Here is a 14,326-nt window from a genome sequence, read left to right as displayed (position 1 = left end):
AACCTGAGGCCACCAAAGTGGAGTGCGAGCTTAACCACTCTACCATGAGGCCGGTCCCGCAAGGAGACTTCTGAAACTTGAGTTTCAGACAAAATCCCATCAGTCTTTTTTAAATATGTGGAAGAAAACAGAATAGTACATTTATTCCAGTTGTGACAAGAAGACATTCTTGATTATTAGAGAAATGTTTTCATTGTATGAAAATAAACAAAAATAGCGTAAAACATGTAAATAACAGAATGGGTAAATGCATGTGAGAAAGTAATAAAACTTCTATATAGTTCCATTTCATAGTTGACCAAGTGCTACTACTAGGCAGTTTATATATATATATAAATATAAAAGACATGTATTTAACACATTAAAAAATAACTTCATGGGGCTGGCCTGGTGGCACAGTGGTTAAGTTCGCATGTTCCACTTCTGCAGCCAAAGGTTCATTGGTTCGGATCCCGGGTGCGGACATGGCACTGCTTATCAAGCCATGCTGTGGCAGGCGTCCCACATATAATGTACACGAAGATGGGCACAGATGTTAGCTCAGGGCCAGTCTTCCTCAAAAAACAAAAACAAAAACTTCATCAGCAGTGGAATACTTGCAAATTCGAAAGAACTTGGCAAATTCAAAAGGTTTTTCTTCTGCTTCCTTCCTGTACTCTCAGGGGTGTTCGAACTCTTGACTGTGCAGCCGTTACATGACTGTGAGGAAGGCACAGCCCTGTGATTAGATTTTCCCAGATTCAGATCCAGATTCAAATCCAGAGTACTCACTTCACAGGTTGAGGCAAAGTAGTCATCTTTTCTTTGCGTCAGTTTCCTCATCTATAAAATGGAACTGTGATTTAATTTACTTTAGTTTTTATTTTTATCAAAGTCCTACAGGCATATAGTTTAAAGAATCACACGGTTCTCCAAGGCTTGTCAGGGTAAACTAGAGTCTCCCCTACTGCCCCCTCCCTGGGACCGCCGCCGTCAACAGTAGAGTGAGGAGGGAGACTGAGGGGAGCAGGAATTGGCAGTGACTGTCTCAGAGAGAAAGAACAAGTGGAACCCGTTTGTGGAAATGTGCTGGGGAATGAATGAGTGAAGTCTGAGTACTTCTTAGGATCAACAGGCAACCGAGAAGGCTGTCTTTATGTTAGTATTATGGTAAGTAAAACTATGTCCTTGTATGAAATAGGCTTTGATGAGATGGAGATGGAGACCCAAACTGTTAAAACAGAGGAAGGCCAAGACCCCAGGACAGACAGATCCCACAAGGAGACGGAGAATGAGAAACCAGAGAGAAGCCGCGATTCCACCATTCATACAGCCCCTCAGTTCCTCGTGGACACGATTTTCCAGGTACTAAATGTTCAGAAATTACTGCTTTAATACGTTGATAAAATGTAATTATAAATTGCTTTTAAATTTTTGTCTTTAGAACTTGATGGAGCAATTGGTTGTTTTGGGGTATAGTATCCTTAAACAAAGTTTTAAGGAATACTGCCGGTATGACAGGTGTTCTCTAAGCAGGTAACACTGTTCCAGCTGTTGATCCCAGGGTCACAGTGTCCTGACCTGGTGTGATGATGGGTCTGGTCCTCAGGCCTCTGACTCTCACAGCTGCTCCTCTCAACATCCACAATGTTTGTGTGAGGAGCCTGTAGGACATGTAATAGTTTATGGTGGTTAATGCCACCATATTTGGTTTAATGTCTGCATTGAGGAAGAGCTGATTAACTGAGTTGTTTCCCTAATCATTTAATGGCAGCCTAGATTAATCAAAAAAAATTTCATTATTGATATCCTCATGGGTGTTTTATTTTTGTTTTGCTGGGATGGATTTATAAATGTTAAAATTTCCTTTACCCATCTTGTCTCTACAAAACGGGAAGCTGAAGAATGATTGTCTTTATTGTGCCATTAAATTTGCTGAAGGTTTGCATCTCAGGGGTATGTACTTGCAGTTCATACTCAGGGAAGAAGGCAGCCAGTGATAATGATTTGGCAATTCCAACCTGGGCTGCCTCTCATCTGTGGCTTTTTCTTCTTAGCCCCTTTTAAAAGATGTCAGCGAGCTAAGACAGGAGCTGGAAAGACAGCTGGAAACGTGGCAGCCACATGAATCCGGACACCCTGAAGACGTAAGTCTTGAGTCTTTCCGTAAAATATCTTGACTCTTGTTTTTTTTAAGATAACAGCAAACTTAATACATTCTTAGCTCTAAATGCCTTTGTAAAAGGAACTGAGTATATGGAGAATACAACAATCACAGTCCTGAGGACTAAATGTATCCATTGCTGTCTGCCTACTTTGCCACTAGATCTGTAGCTTAATTAAAGCAGAGAGAAACTGATGTGTTTAGTTTCTTTAACTTCTGTTGCTCGCTCTGTAATGGATGACAGTTGTTGAGGAATGGGGCAAAAGTCTATACCGTGTCATCCTCAGAATAGGCCACCTAGAATTTTGCTGGCTGACTTAACGTGGCAGCAAAAATTAACCAGAAGTTTCATTTTTAATGACTTTGCATCCTGAATTTTCTATATATATATATATATATATATATATACACACACATATATATATATATATTTTTTTTTAAATTTTACATCTATCATCATCATTCCCACCACATATGTGTATGGAGTGCTCTGCTGTAGTTGGCGGAAAAATCATGGAGTTTGTGTCCAGGAAATAAGAACACTCTTGAGGGTGTTACTTGAGAGATGTGCACTCACTTGTCACTTTTGCTTTTGAAACATGACCCTGAGGGCCCATTATTAGGTGGCTGGATCCAAGTGGCACCAAGATTACTCACTGACAGCTCCCTCCCCACGTGAAGGGTACAGGCTATAGTCTTTTAGCCAATGTGAATACGGCATTGATTTGGTCATGAATTCCAAGATTTTACTGTCTTGTTTCACTCTTTCTCACTTGGAACTATGAGTTGTGGTTTTGATGGAAAGGGGACATTTTTGATCAAGTGAATTAGATGGCAGCTTGCTGAGAGAAGCTTTAAAGAGCATCTGTTGAGAAAGTTCACGCGAGTCATTTCTACTACTTGGTTTCATGCCTTCATCCAGCTGTAATGACTTTGGTTGTCTCTGACATCCTAAGGGTAACTTACATGTTGTTGTCACAGGAGAGGGCTGCAGCTGAGATGTGGCAGAGTTACCTGGTCTTAACTGCGCCTCTTTCACAACAGTTGTGTGAACAGCTTCGCCTTATCTTAGAGCCTACCCAGGCAGCCAAGTTGAAGTAAGTCTTCTCCATGGACGCGCACACAGTGCCCTAAAAAGATGGCAGTGTCGCCTTTTCTGTTGAGCTCAGCACCTAACCAATTATGGTGCTGGCTCCTAGATGGCCATTTCTGCTCCACAGGCACCACTATGGTGTTCCTTATCCTTTTTCATGTTGTTGTCTCTGATAACTAAGTTATCAATAAGTATGCAGTTTCTGTTAAGTTTGGTGTGAGTGCAGATTTTTTGATTCATTAATATCTGATGGGAAAATTGGCTGTGCCTTTGGGTGTCTGTGTTGCTCACCTTATTGTGTTGGGTTACTCACTTGCTGCGTTAGCTAGATCTTTTCAAAGATCTGTCCAAAATCATAGTTTTAGAACAGAAGAGACTCCAAAAGTTAATATTCTGTGCAAACATTTTTTTCTAATTTTTAAAATGTGTCTTAGCTTTTCTGGAAGGACCTAATTATTATTGCCACATACATACCCACTTTTTCCGGCTGCAGGTCAAGATGATCCTGGCCCTTAATTAACAGTAACACCTTATTGTGGCAGATTACTGCTTATTTGGTATTGTTGGTTATAAGCTATTATTAATGTGATTTTATCCTTTAAAAATAGTCTCCTTTATAAAAAAGGGATGAGCAGTTTTCAACTAATCTTTGCCCATTTGGGTAAATTTAATAGAGGAGACTATCGAACTGGAAAGCGGCTGAACATGCGGAAGGTCATCCCATACATTGCTAGTCAGTTTCGGAAAGACAAGATTTGGCTTCGAAGGACCAAGCCCAGTAAACGCCATTATCAGATTTGTTTGGCTATTGATGACTCTTCCAGCATGGTCGACAACCACACCAAACAGGTAAGGAAGAGAAGTGTAGTGGTCGTCTGATGAGAAATTAACACCAAACCATGTCCCACAGGCCACGTAAATGTTTTAAATATGATCTGGCAAAAAGTACTGTGAAATACCAATCTCTCTGTTCTCAGAATGTGATACCATATTTGAGAAGACCTAAAATTTAAAGAGTTCAAAAGGGCAATTTCAGGATTTCTCAGCTATTTTGGTCTCTTACTGTTGCCAGTCTTTTAAATTATTTTGCTTCTTAGACTTGCTATGCTGTTGTCTAGCTGCAGGTTAAGTAGCTCCAACAATGTTTATTTGCCACAGAAATGCAATGTACTATTTATTAAACCATTCTTTAAGACCATGCACAACATAATATCTGAATATCTTTGATTTTTCTTTGTCTGAAATTATCTAGAATTAGTGTTCTCTCAGTATTAATAAGGCTTATGAGCCTGAATAGAACTGCTTGTGATGCCCCCATTGTGGACCCTGAGGCTGTGTGTTGTTTTTTGCAGTGATGCTATTACCCAGCGCAAGCCAGTGAGCAACCTAAAGTCTACACATGTGCTGGGTTCCGATCCCAGCTCCCCACTTACTACCACATGACTTTGGCAATTTATTTACTACTACTACTACTACTTTTTTTTTAAAGATTGGCACCTGAGCTAACAACTCTTGCCCATCTTCTTTTTTTTTTTTTACTGCTTTTTTCTCCCTAAATCCCCCCAATTTATTTACTTCTTAAGTGTCAGTTTCATCTTCTGAAATTGAGGATTGTAACAGTACTTACCTCATATGCAGAGTTGTTGCAAAACTTGAATGAAATAATATATGTTGAGCACTCACTTTCATGGCCAGCACTGGGTATGTGTTTAATAGATGTTAGTTGCTACAAGTTTCATCATCTTTTTAGTTGAATTTAACTTCTAAAACTATCTATGTTGTCATTTATGCATAGATTCGAATTGGTTTTTAAAAATCTTGTACCCATAAGAGATTACTTTTTATCTAGTCAAAAAAAAAAGAGAAAGAAAATGTTTAAAAATTTATGGACCGAATTTCTCAAGATGACCTTGGTTAGGTGCTGTCTAGAGCAGGCCTTTCCCGCCAGTGTAATGGATTCTAGGTTTCAGGATTAGCGGTTTGAGCCAAGACCTAAGGCCCACAGCCTCTGAGTGGTTGTGAACAGTCATACTGATGATGTTCTTTGTGTGCCGTACAAAAATAGCCTGTTCTGCGGGAATCTTGGTATAAAAAAGGTTGAGAGGCACTGGTCTAGAGGGTATTCTGATTCCTTCAACCCTTAACTTTCTATTTCACAGCTCGCGTTTGAATCTTTGGCTGTGATTGGAAATGCTCTAACCCTCCTGGAAGTGGGTCGGATCGCGGTGTGCAGGTATGGGTGCCTTTTAATCCCACTGTGAAAACCAACCTCCCTTTGTTATTTTGATCACACAACAAAAAATAACTCCCACTGTATTTGGTTTTTCTCCCCCAAGTTTTGGAGAGTCTGTAAAGCTATTACACCCCTTCCATGAACAGTTCGGCGATTACTCGGGGTCCCAGATTCTGCGGCTCTGCAAATTTCAACAAAAGAAAACCAAGATTGCTCAGGTATGCTGATGACATCAGGTATCTTCTGCACAGTTATTAAGGTGGTGTAGGAGAGAGAATTTTTAAAACTCCCTCCTCTCCAATATTGTATTAGGACAGGTAAAATTTACAATATAGAATAGTCCTAAACCTCAGCCTGTGTGCCACTGGAGTAGAAACTTCCTTGGCATCCCTTAGTAAATAGGGTATGACCTCTTTTTCTTAGTTCCTCAAAGATCATTTAACTTTACATCATTGATTTTCTGGCTCCCTATTTTTCTGAGAGGTTTGGAACATTTTGCAAAAACAAGCCATCTCCAGTACCCTTATCAGGTGGGTCAAGGGCAATTTCTCTCCCCCCTTTTGCCTAGAGAAGAAATGATGTAAAATAAAGCCAATGACTTGCTCATGATGACATAAGTTCAAAACACAGCATGGGATAATAATTCCTGTCCGCTTGATTCCTGCGCTAATTTAGCCTCTTTATGTTGCACTGGACATTTTGTGGTTTTTTGCTTTCTTTTTTTGCTCAATTATTTTCTTATCTTGAAAGATGGCTGCTTGGTTCATTTGAGGGAGTTACTGACTTCTTATCCCCTAGGGGAAGTACTTCTTTTCCTTTGGGGTGTCTTGCAGAATGCTAGTGGTGTGTATGCCAGAGACACATGTCTTGTCTGTCTTGAGAATGCCAGCACTCTAGGGTAAACGCCACGCAGTGCGAGGATCCGTGGTCCTTCACCTACAGGTGTCTGGAAGGGAGGCTTTGATTGCCTACAGATCTGAGATGGTTATCTTATCACTCAAATGTCAGAAGTAATTTCAGCCTCGATGGCAATGAGAATGGAGGTTAATAAATAGTTTTCTAATTGTCTCGCTCTGGTTCTGGTTTAGTTTCTAGAGTCTGCAGCAAACATGTTTGCAGCCGCTCAGCAACTCTCACACAACATCACTCCAGGTGAGCTGCATTCTCATCTTTATCAACAAAACGCTTTTCTCTTCTCTACACTCGCAAGCTGCTTGTTTCATCTCACTGTTCCCATGACCACATTTTATAGTGTGTGCTATACAGGAAAAGACAGACAGGAGATGGAGAGCTATTGAGCATTTATGGAATTTTTTAATCAACCATTTATAAATTCATTCAAAAATTTTTAGTGAACCCATACTCCTGAGGCTTTATAAATCAATGGAGGAATTAGACACTAATGAACTAGTTTGTAATTAACTAGTAGATACTTGATAGATTGAGTTCAGAGTTGTGAAAGAAAGGAGCAAAGTGTGTGGAATTAAGTATAAAGAACATTCTGTAATATTTCAATGACAGAGGAAAGCAGAGGACAACGTAATTCAGAAACCAGCTAATACAACCAGGACTGATTTGGGGCTTGAAACACAGTACTTCTTTTCTAGCTCTTTCCAAAGTCTCTCAATCCTGATTGTGTCATGGAGAAACTTCCTGTTTGAAGCAAGTCACTCGCACCTCTCAACGCTGCTAATCTTGCTTGACAGAGACGGCCCGCCCTCAAGCACTGCAGTCTTTCACTAGAAACGTTTGATAGCTAAAATTTAAAGATTTTTTATTCACTTTATTTTAATGGTCTCTTCTCTTTTAGTTTTTGCTTAAATGAGTCAATTTCAAGAAAGAAACCCAGAAATTAGGTATAAGCAATTGGCAGAAATCTGAAGGAGCTAGACGATGACTGACATTTGGAAGACAGTCCCAGGTTTCTGACTTGGGCTCTTCCTTCTAAAGGCCTACTCGGTGCTGCCGTTTTTATACTTTGTAGCCATCAGCATGTTTTAATTCTCCTATGTTGCTCTACAACGCAGTTGATCTAGATGTGACATTCCCTGGAGCACTGGAGGGAAATTATTTTACTGACAGAAGGAAGCTACGTATGTCTTCGTGCAGCCTTGTCTCTGACTCGGGCATCGGAAATCAGATCTGACTAGAGACCACTTTTGCTTGTGCCTTGAATTCATCACTTTCAGAGATGTTTGGTTTAGAAAGCCTGAAGTAATTTGTCTTATATAGTTTCGAGTTGTTGTTAAAAATGGATTTTTGTTGTTCCTTCCTTCCTCTCTTGTTGTATGTTCTACTGCAGAAACTGCACAGCTCCTCCTGGTGGTCTCTGATGGACGTGGCCTTTTCCTCGAGGGCAAAGACAGAGTCCTAGCAGCAGTCCAGGCTGCCCGGAATGCTAACATCTTTGTCATTTTTGTTGTGTTGGACAATCCCAGTTCACGGGTGAGCGACTACTAAAAGCCACTTTTCTGGGGATAAAGTAGGGATTACCTTCAGCCTTTTCTATCTGAAATATGGCCTGGCTCACACCATCATACCCAGACCTCTGAACATTCACGGTTTTCAGTCCAGACAGTGTTCTAGGCACTCCCTAAGTATTTCCACATTTAACCTTGCGGTAATCGAGTGAGGTAGGGATCGCTATTCTCACTTCACGGTGAAGGACAGAAACCCAGAGAGGTTGTTGGTAGTGAGCGCGAAGGCCAGGACTCAGACTGACTGCAGAGATCATCTCTTAACCACTCTTCTGCCAGCTCTCACACTGGGGGGTCATTGCTTCCCTCTGCACAGTGTCAGTGCAGGTCCTGTGGCCGTGACACGGGCCTTGTCCACCTGGAAACATAGACCAGCCCTTTCCAGTTGTATCTCCACAGTGCCCTCCTCAGAGCAGGAAGTGTCTGTCGCTAAGGGAAAGATGCTCACCGGGCAGTTCTTGGCAGGGGAAGCACTGTCTCCACAGGTGACACTAAGGCCTGGATAGCCAGTTGAAGATTTAATGTGAATTACTGCAAGTAGAGAATGGGAGACAGTATTGTGGGGAAATCAGGTTTTCCTGTCTAGCCCTTTCTGTGTCCATTCTCCTGGAAGGGGTGCTCAGAGAACTGCCTCTTCCTTAAGGAGACTTCTGAAAATTCTCTTTTACTTACTAATAAAAGGTAGTTTTATATGCAGGAATTAAGACACAGGAGACCTAAAAATTGTCAGCAAAAGAAATCAGCATGAGGGACTAGCCCAGTGGTATATGGTTAAGTTCGCCCGCTCTACTTCAGTGGCTCAGGGTTCACAGGTTTGGATCCCAGGCACGGACGTACACACTGCTTATCAAGCCATGCTGTGGCAGTGTCCCACATACAAAGATAGAGGAAGACTGGCACAGATCTTAGCTCAGTGCCAATCTTCCTCACCAAAAAAAGAGAGAGATCATGGAAGAGTGAGCCAAGGACACTGATTTAGTTTTACTTTCTGTTACAAAATGTCTTCTGTTAACAGGATTCTATCTTGGACATTAAAGTACCAATATTTAAAGGACCTGGAGAGATGCCGGAAATCCGATCCTACATGGAAGAGTTCCCATTCCCATTCTATATAATTCTTCGCGATGTGAATGCGCTTCCTGAGACGCTCAGCGATGCCCTCAGGCAGTGGTTTGAGTTGGTGACGGCCTCTGACCACCCATAGAACAGAAAGAACACAGTCCAAAGCGAGAGACTTTAAACCACAGTCAGGATGTCATGCTTCCTGCCCAGGTGCTCTCTTTTGGACAACTGTTTCTGAACTTGCAGCTCTGAAATATATCCTTTTATCTTAGATCTGATTTATAAAAATCAGCTACAAGAAATTTTATTGCAATGTATATTTTATTTTACAATATGATTTCAGAGCCTGGAGAAAGCTCTCAGGCTCCTGCTTTGCCTGGGCTGCAGTTCTTGTAGCAAACCTGGGGCAGCGAAGGAGCAGCGGGTGAATGGTCTCATCCCTGGGTGAGAGCTGCCCGTCCACCCTGTCTTGAAAGCCCAGCCCTGGGAAGAGGCCACACCTCCCCCTTGGGGCCACGCCGCCTGCTTCCCCTCACAGGGACCCTGGACGCCTGCCTCGAGGAGAGGCTGCCAGGCGCACGCCAGTTCTGTGGACAAAGGAGTAAAGGGAGCTGCCCTTTGAACCTGCTCTAAGGCTCTGCCTTGCCAAGCCCCCAGTGTGTATGCAAAAGCTGTCAAGTGCCTGAGACAGCTGCCGTTTTCTAAAATGTCTGAGTGTGTGTTTTCTTAATGTGCTTCATGTGAAAGGAACCACATTCTCTTCAAGGGCAGGAAGCTTGTGGTGTGTGTGTTCTCACAAAGCAACCTGACACCAGACATTGGGGGAGCCCAGGTAATGAGAACAGTGATCCTTGTGCTGTATAAAAATGAAGTGGCTTTCAGTGTCCTTCTTCACATTTGCTGCTTCGGGAGACTATGCAATGATGGAAAGATGATTTCCCCTGTTTATTTCATTCTCTCAGTGCCACAGTCCTTGTTATTGTAGTAATTTATTTCTTTAGTTCATTTTTTTTCTTAACAGTTAAGAGGAAGAATCATTCTTCACACTGCTTTCAAGCTGGACTGAGCCAGTCTTACTCTGGGAAAGAAATGCTGTGTCCAAAAGAACTAAGTAGCTACATCTGTTTTATTTTTCGTCCAGTCAAAATACATCAATGGTTTTTAGGTAGTTTTTACTTTCCCAGAAAGCAGTGCTTGAATACTTGAAACCGTGTGCTGTGTTCTCTTTAAGTTCTGTCAGAATGTTCTTTTGTAGACCACAGGCCATGATGTAATTGTCTGTCTCCACATCTGTTATCAAGTTACACTGTGAAGTTTGCCACCCTTTTGAGGTGGTCATCAAAGACACAGACTGCTTGTTACTTAACCAAGTGTCCTAAAGCATGTACCTGAGGTTCTGTCACGTCATCCTTTTTTATTCTAAAAAGCTATGCAGCTTATATTCTAAGAACTATTAAAAAAAATTTCCCACCATTGATGTAATTTTTGACCATTCTTGATGGAATGCAACAGAGGAATGTAAAAGGTGTGCTAGGAGGGTGATCTTATGTGCTGGATCAGCCAGCCGTCACTAGTGCATACTATGCCAACGGCCCCAAGATTCAAGTGGCTTACTACAGTGAGGGTTTATTTCTCACTGTGTTCATGTCCATGGAGGGTGAGCTGCAACATACTGGCCTATTGGCAGAGAAAAACAAGCAAGTCGGTAGAAACAAACAATGGCTCATAAAGATTTTGCTCCAAAATGACATGTCTGTTCCACTCACATTTCATTGGCCAAAACGCTGTATGGAGAGCAGGCAGTTAAATCTTCCAGCAGCGTTGGGTCTGGTAGGGAAAGACACCAACATGAGAACAGTGATGCAGTCTATCATATCGACCTTTAATTGACAGGACCATCTAAACTGGAGCTTCCTAACCAGAGTGCCAAGATGGTGATTCCCTTGGCCCTAGGACAGTTCATAGGGTCTGGGACACTAGCAATACCAGTAAGCAGGTACCCAAGAGTGCCAGTCTCAGCTTGTGCTAGGATGGGAAAAGGGTTGGGAAGCATGGGACCAGTTACAGGAGACCTACCAGGAACTGATGGGGTGGGGGGTCAGGTGGACCATGACCTGAGGCAAGAAGCATAACACAGGGGGCCGGCCCTGTGGCCGAGTGGTTAAATTCGCACGCTCCCCTTTGGCGGCCCAGGGTTTTGCTGGTTCGGACCCTGGACACGGACATGACACCGCTCATCAAGCCATGCTGAGGTGGCATCCCACAGGCCACAACTAGAAGGACCCACAACTAAAAATATACAACTATGTACTGGGGGATTTGGGGACAAGAAAGAGGAAAAAAAAGATTGGCAACACATGTTAGCTCAGATGCCAATCTTTAAAAACAAGAAAAGCAGCACGACACACCTGAGTCACTGAGAGGAAGTTACTGAGGATATGCTTGCTCTCTCACTCGGATCTCAACCTTTGTCTCTGCCTTACTTTCCTCTCTGTCTCCAGCTAAACCGCAGTCTTGTCTGGCCTCACTTCTGAACTTTCACCTCATCCTGTCTTCCCCTCTGCTGTCCTCTGGCTGCACTGCAGCTCTTTACTCTGTAGCCCGGACGACTTCTGCAGGATCCCAGACACATCATTTTGCTGGCTTCACTTCATCCTACTCAGAATATCCAAGGACATCTTTCTAAAACTCCTTCAGATGTCCCTGTAGTCAAGACGGTGTTATTCATGCTTCTTAGCATGACCTGACTCCGGTCCCTTCTCTCCCAGCATCCCTGCCACACTATTTGATCAGGTCACAGCAAAGCACAGAGGTCGTGGAATGTGCCAGCGTTCCATTCGTACTTTGTCTGGAATTCTCTCATCTACTTTGCTTTTCTGACAAGCAGCTACTTCAGATACGCCCTCCAGGAAGAAGGCGCTCCCACGATATAACCCTGGACATCATCTGTAATACATGTTAGACTTAGATGTCTTCCTGCCCAAAGTGTGAGTCTGGGGACACGGAGTATATATGACTCATGACGGTATTACCAGTGTCTAGAGTGAGTGACTGTTTCTGGATGGGAAGAAGAAATAGTGTAAAAATCTGTTCACACATATTAATTTATAAATTAAACACCATCAAAATTTTAATAAAGACCCTAAGATGATTTGGAGGGAAATGATACAGAGCATTAATAGAAGATTCTTACAAGAAAGCACAGGGGAACAGTTCTGCCAGATAATAAAACATGACAGACGGCAAAATTAAAAACATGATACTAGTCCCAGATGAAATAATTCTGAACAGATTATTCAGACCCTAAAAGAATTTACCATATGGGCATCAGAAAGCCCAGGAAGAGTAATGAATTATTTAATAAATGACGTTGAAATTAGCAGCTGGAAAAGAACTTACATCCACAACATGCCATATACCAAAGTAAATTCTAGATGGAGTAAATATTTTAAAAATTAACAATAAAAAAGTTTTTAAAAAAATTCCAAAGCTCTGAAGGGAAGAAAATGAAAAGCCTCAAAAGAAAAAGAAAAATATGCCTGATGTGCAGGACTTAAAGCTATTCTTATGGGAAAAAGTAAGCAAGCAAACAGCCCATATAAAATGAGAATAAAAGCTTTGATCATCATAAGTGGACCAAAGTCATGACAATTCACAAAATAAATAAGTGGTAAGGGATATTTAACTTTACTATTTAACAAAAAGATCAGAAATGAATTGCTATTGCTAATTAGTAGACAAAACTCGAAGGAAGTCATGGGGTTAGTATCACTTGTACAAGGCCTGGTAATGTTCCAAAACAGCTCATGGTTAGAACGCTTAGATGTGCCAGGTCCTGTTCTCAGTGCATTACACCCAGCAGCAGCAACTGAGGCAGATGCTGTCATCTCACTTCACAGATGAGAAAACAGGCCGCGAGAGAGTAGGGAGCCAGGACACATGCAGGAAAACGGAACAGCAAGGGCTCCAACAAGGGGGCAATCAAGTAAATGTTCAGTAAACAGGAAATTGAAGGACCATTTTTGGCTGTATTTTAATTCGGGACAATCCTATTTGGAAAAGTAATACAGCAAAGATACACTAACCCCACTTACAGTCACAGAACCCAAGGGCATGTGGTGTGTGGTTGGGGAGGGTAAAACAATTACGAGGCAATAAACGCTTAAGGCGTGGGGATGTTCAGTTCCTTGTTCTATTAGTATTTTGTATTAGATACAAAATTCCTAAAACCGCAATGAGGCAGCTATTTAAAACCTTGTAACTAATGACAATCATGAAGACCACCATGCTGGGAAAATGCTTGCGACAGAAAAGAAGATGAACATGAGGAAAAAAAGACAGAGCAGGACGTAAACTTTAAAAGAAACTAACATTTAAGTTTTTAGTATTTTTAACTGTACACATTAAAAAAGCTTATAAGGAATATACTAACTTTGCTCTCACCCCCAAAAAACTTTATTTAATGAAACTTCCAATTAATGAGACCAGGAGCCAGAATTGTGCTGCCTTACCACTGCTATTTGATCATCACAACCGCCCATGCCGCAAGAACTGGTATCCCGTTTCACAGATAGGAAAACAGGCTGAGACACGGGAAACCGCTAAGCCGGGGAGGTCACACCTGCATCCCAGCCCTTGGGCTTCAGTTCCGACTGGCTGCCTAGCTCCCCGGGCCAGAACTCCTCAGGCCGTCTCCCAGGAAACCGAGCTCGCCCCGCCCCCTGGTTACCGCCCACTTCCGCTCCTGCGCACTGGGGCCCTATAGAGGCCGCGCCGTGTGCAGGACATGGCGACTTCCCGCTTACCCCCAGCGACGCTGACGCTAAAGCAGGTACCAGCTGTTCCCGCCGGCCTTCTAGGGCAGCTTCTCGGGGTTTAAACTGAATTGTCCACCTGTCCCTCCACCCAGTCTACGGAGTCGGTCTCGCCGTGACCGGGCCAGGCACAGGGGAGACAGAGCCCTCCCCTGCGCGCACTCCCTTTGTGATTGGCTCGGGCGGGGGGCGGGGCTTCCCGCCGCAGGGGCTGACGGGGGGCGCGGCCTAGGGGGCGGCGGCTGCCGTGCAGGCGTGGGTTTGTGCGGCGGGCGGGCTCTGGATCTCTCAAATCCCTGATGCCGCAGCGGCCCCAGCGCCACGGTGGAGACCGCTCTGGCTGGGTACTGAGCGACGGCAAGGAACGAATGCGACTACCGAAGGATTTTAACCGCGGTCCTTTAGAGAAAGCGCCTTCCCGTGGTTACGGCTTCTAGGAGCCGGTGGCCCTTTTCTGCCCGCTAGTCAGCTGATTTTCAGGCTTCTTAGGTTTGACAAGGGTGT

The 14,326-nt window shown here is 43.1% G+C and overlaps 2 protein-coding genes and 1 long non-coding RNA gene across 6 annotated transcripts in view; 2 read left to right on the top strand and 1 right to left on the bottom strand.

Moving 5' to 3' along the window:
- Positions 1 to 10,481, top strand: part of MDN1 (midasin AAA ATPase 1) — a 160,312-nt gene extending 149,831 nt beyond the window's left edge. For both annotated transcript variants that reach the window (XM_008538002.2, XM_008538001.2), the window contains exons 94-102: positions 1,181 to 1,344; positions 2,037 to 2,126; positions 3,125 to 3,240; positions 3,911 to 4,085; positions 5,396 to 5,469; positions 5,573 to 5,687; positions 6,558 to 6,621; positions 7,772 to 7,914; positions 8,962 to 10,481. In XM_008538002.2, the coding sequence (XP_008536224.2) occupies positions 1,181 to 1,344; positions 2,037 to 2,126; positions 3,125 to 3,240; positions 3,911 to 4,085; positions 5,396 to 5,469; positions 5,573 to 5,687; positions 6,558 to 6,621; positions 7,772 to 7,914; positions 8,962 to 9,150 (1,130 nt within the window). In that variant the 3' untranslated portion in view covers positions 9,151 to 10,481. The remainder of the gene's footprint in view (positions 1 to 1,180; positions 1,345 to 2,036; positions 2,127 to 3,124; positions 3,241 to 3,910; positions 4,086 to 5,395; positions 5,470 to 5,572; positions 5,688 to 6,557; positions 6,622 to 7,771; positions 7,915 to 8,961) is intronic.
- LOC103562854 (uncharacterized) lies at positions 686 to 13,998 on the bottom strand. The gene is made up of 3 exons (XR_011521969.1): positions 13,814 to 13,998; positions 10,775 to 10,835; positions 686 to 822 (listed from the first exon to the last, which is right to left on the bottom strand). It is a non-coding gene; the product is annotated as an uncharacterized lncRNA (long non-coding RNA).
- LYRM2 (LYR motif containing 2) overlaps positions 13,743 to 14,326 on the top strand; it is a 30,431-nt gene continuing 29,847 nt past the window's right edge. For all 3 annotated transcript variants that reach the window (XR_011521967.1, XR_011521968.1, XM_008538000.2), the window contains exon 1: positions 13,743 to 13,839. Coding sequence is in view for 1 of the 3 variants with exons in the window: in XM_008538000.2 (XP_008536222.1) it covers positions 13,795 to 13,839 (45 nt within the window). In the remaining 2 variants the exon portion in view is untranslated. The remainder of the gene's footprint in view (positions 13,840 to 14,326) is intronic.

The sequence above is a fragment of the Equus przewalskii genome, chromosome 9 (assembly GCF_037783145.1).
Source record: "Equus przewalskii isolate Varuska chromosome 9, EquPr2, whole genome shotgun sequence".
NCBI lineage: Eukaryota > Metazoa > Chordata > Mammalia > Perissodactyla > Equidae > Equus > Equus przewalskii.
This window is presented reverse-complemented; position numbering and strand designations above follow the sequence as displayed.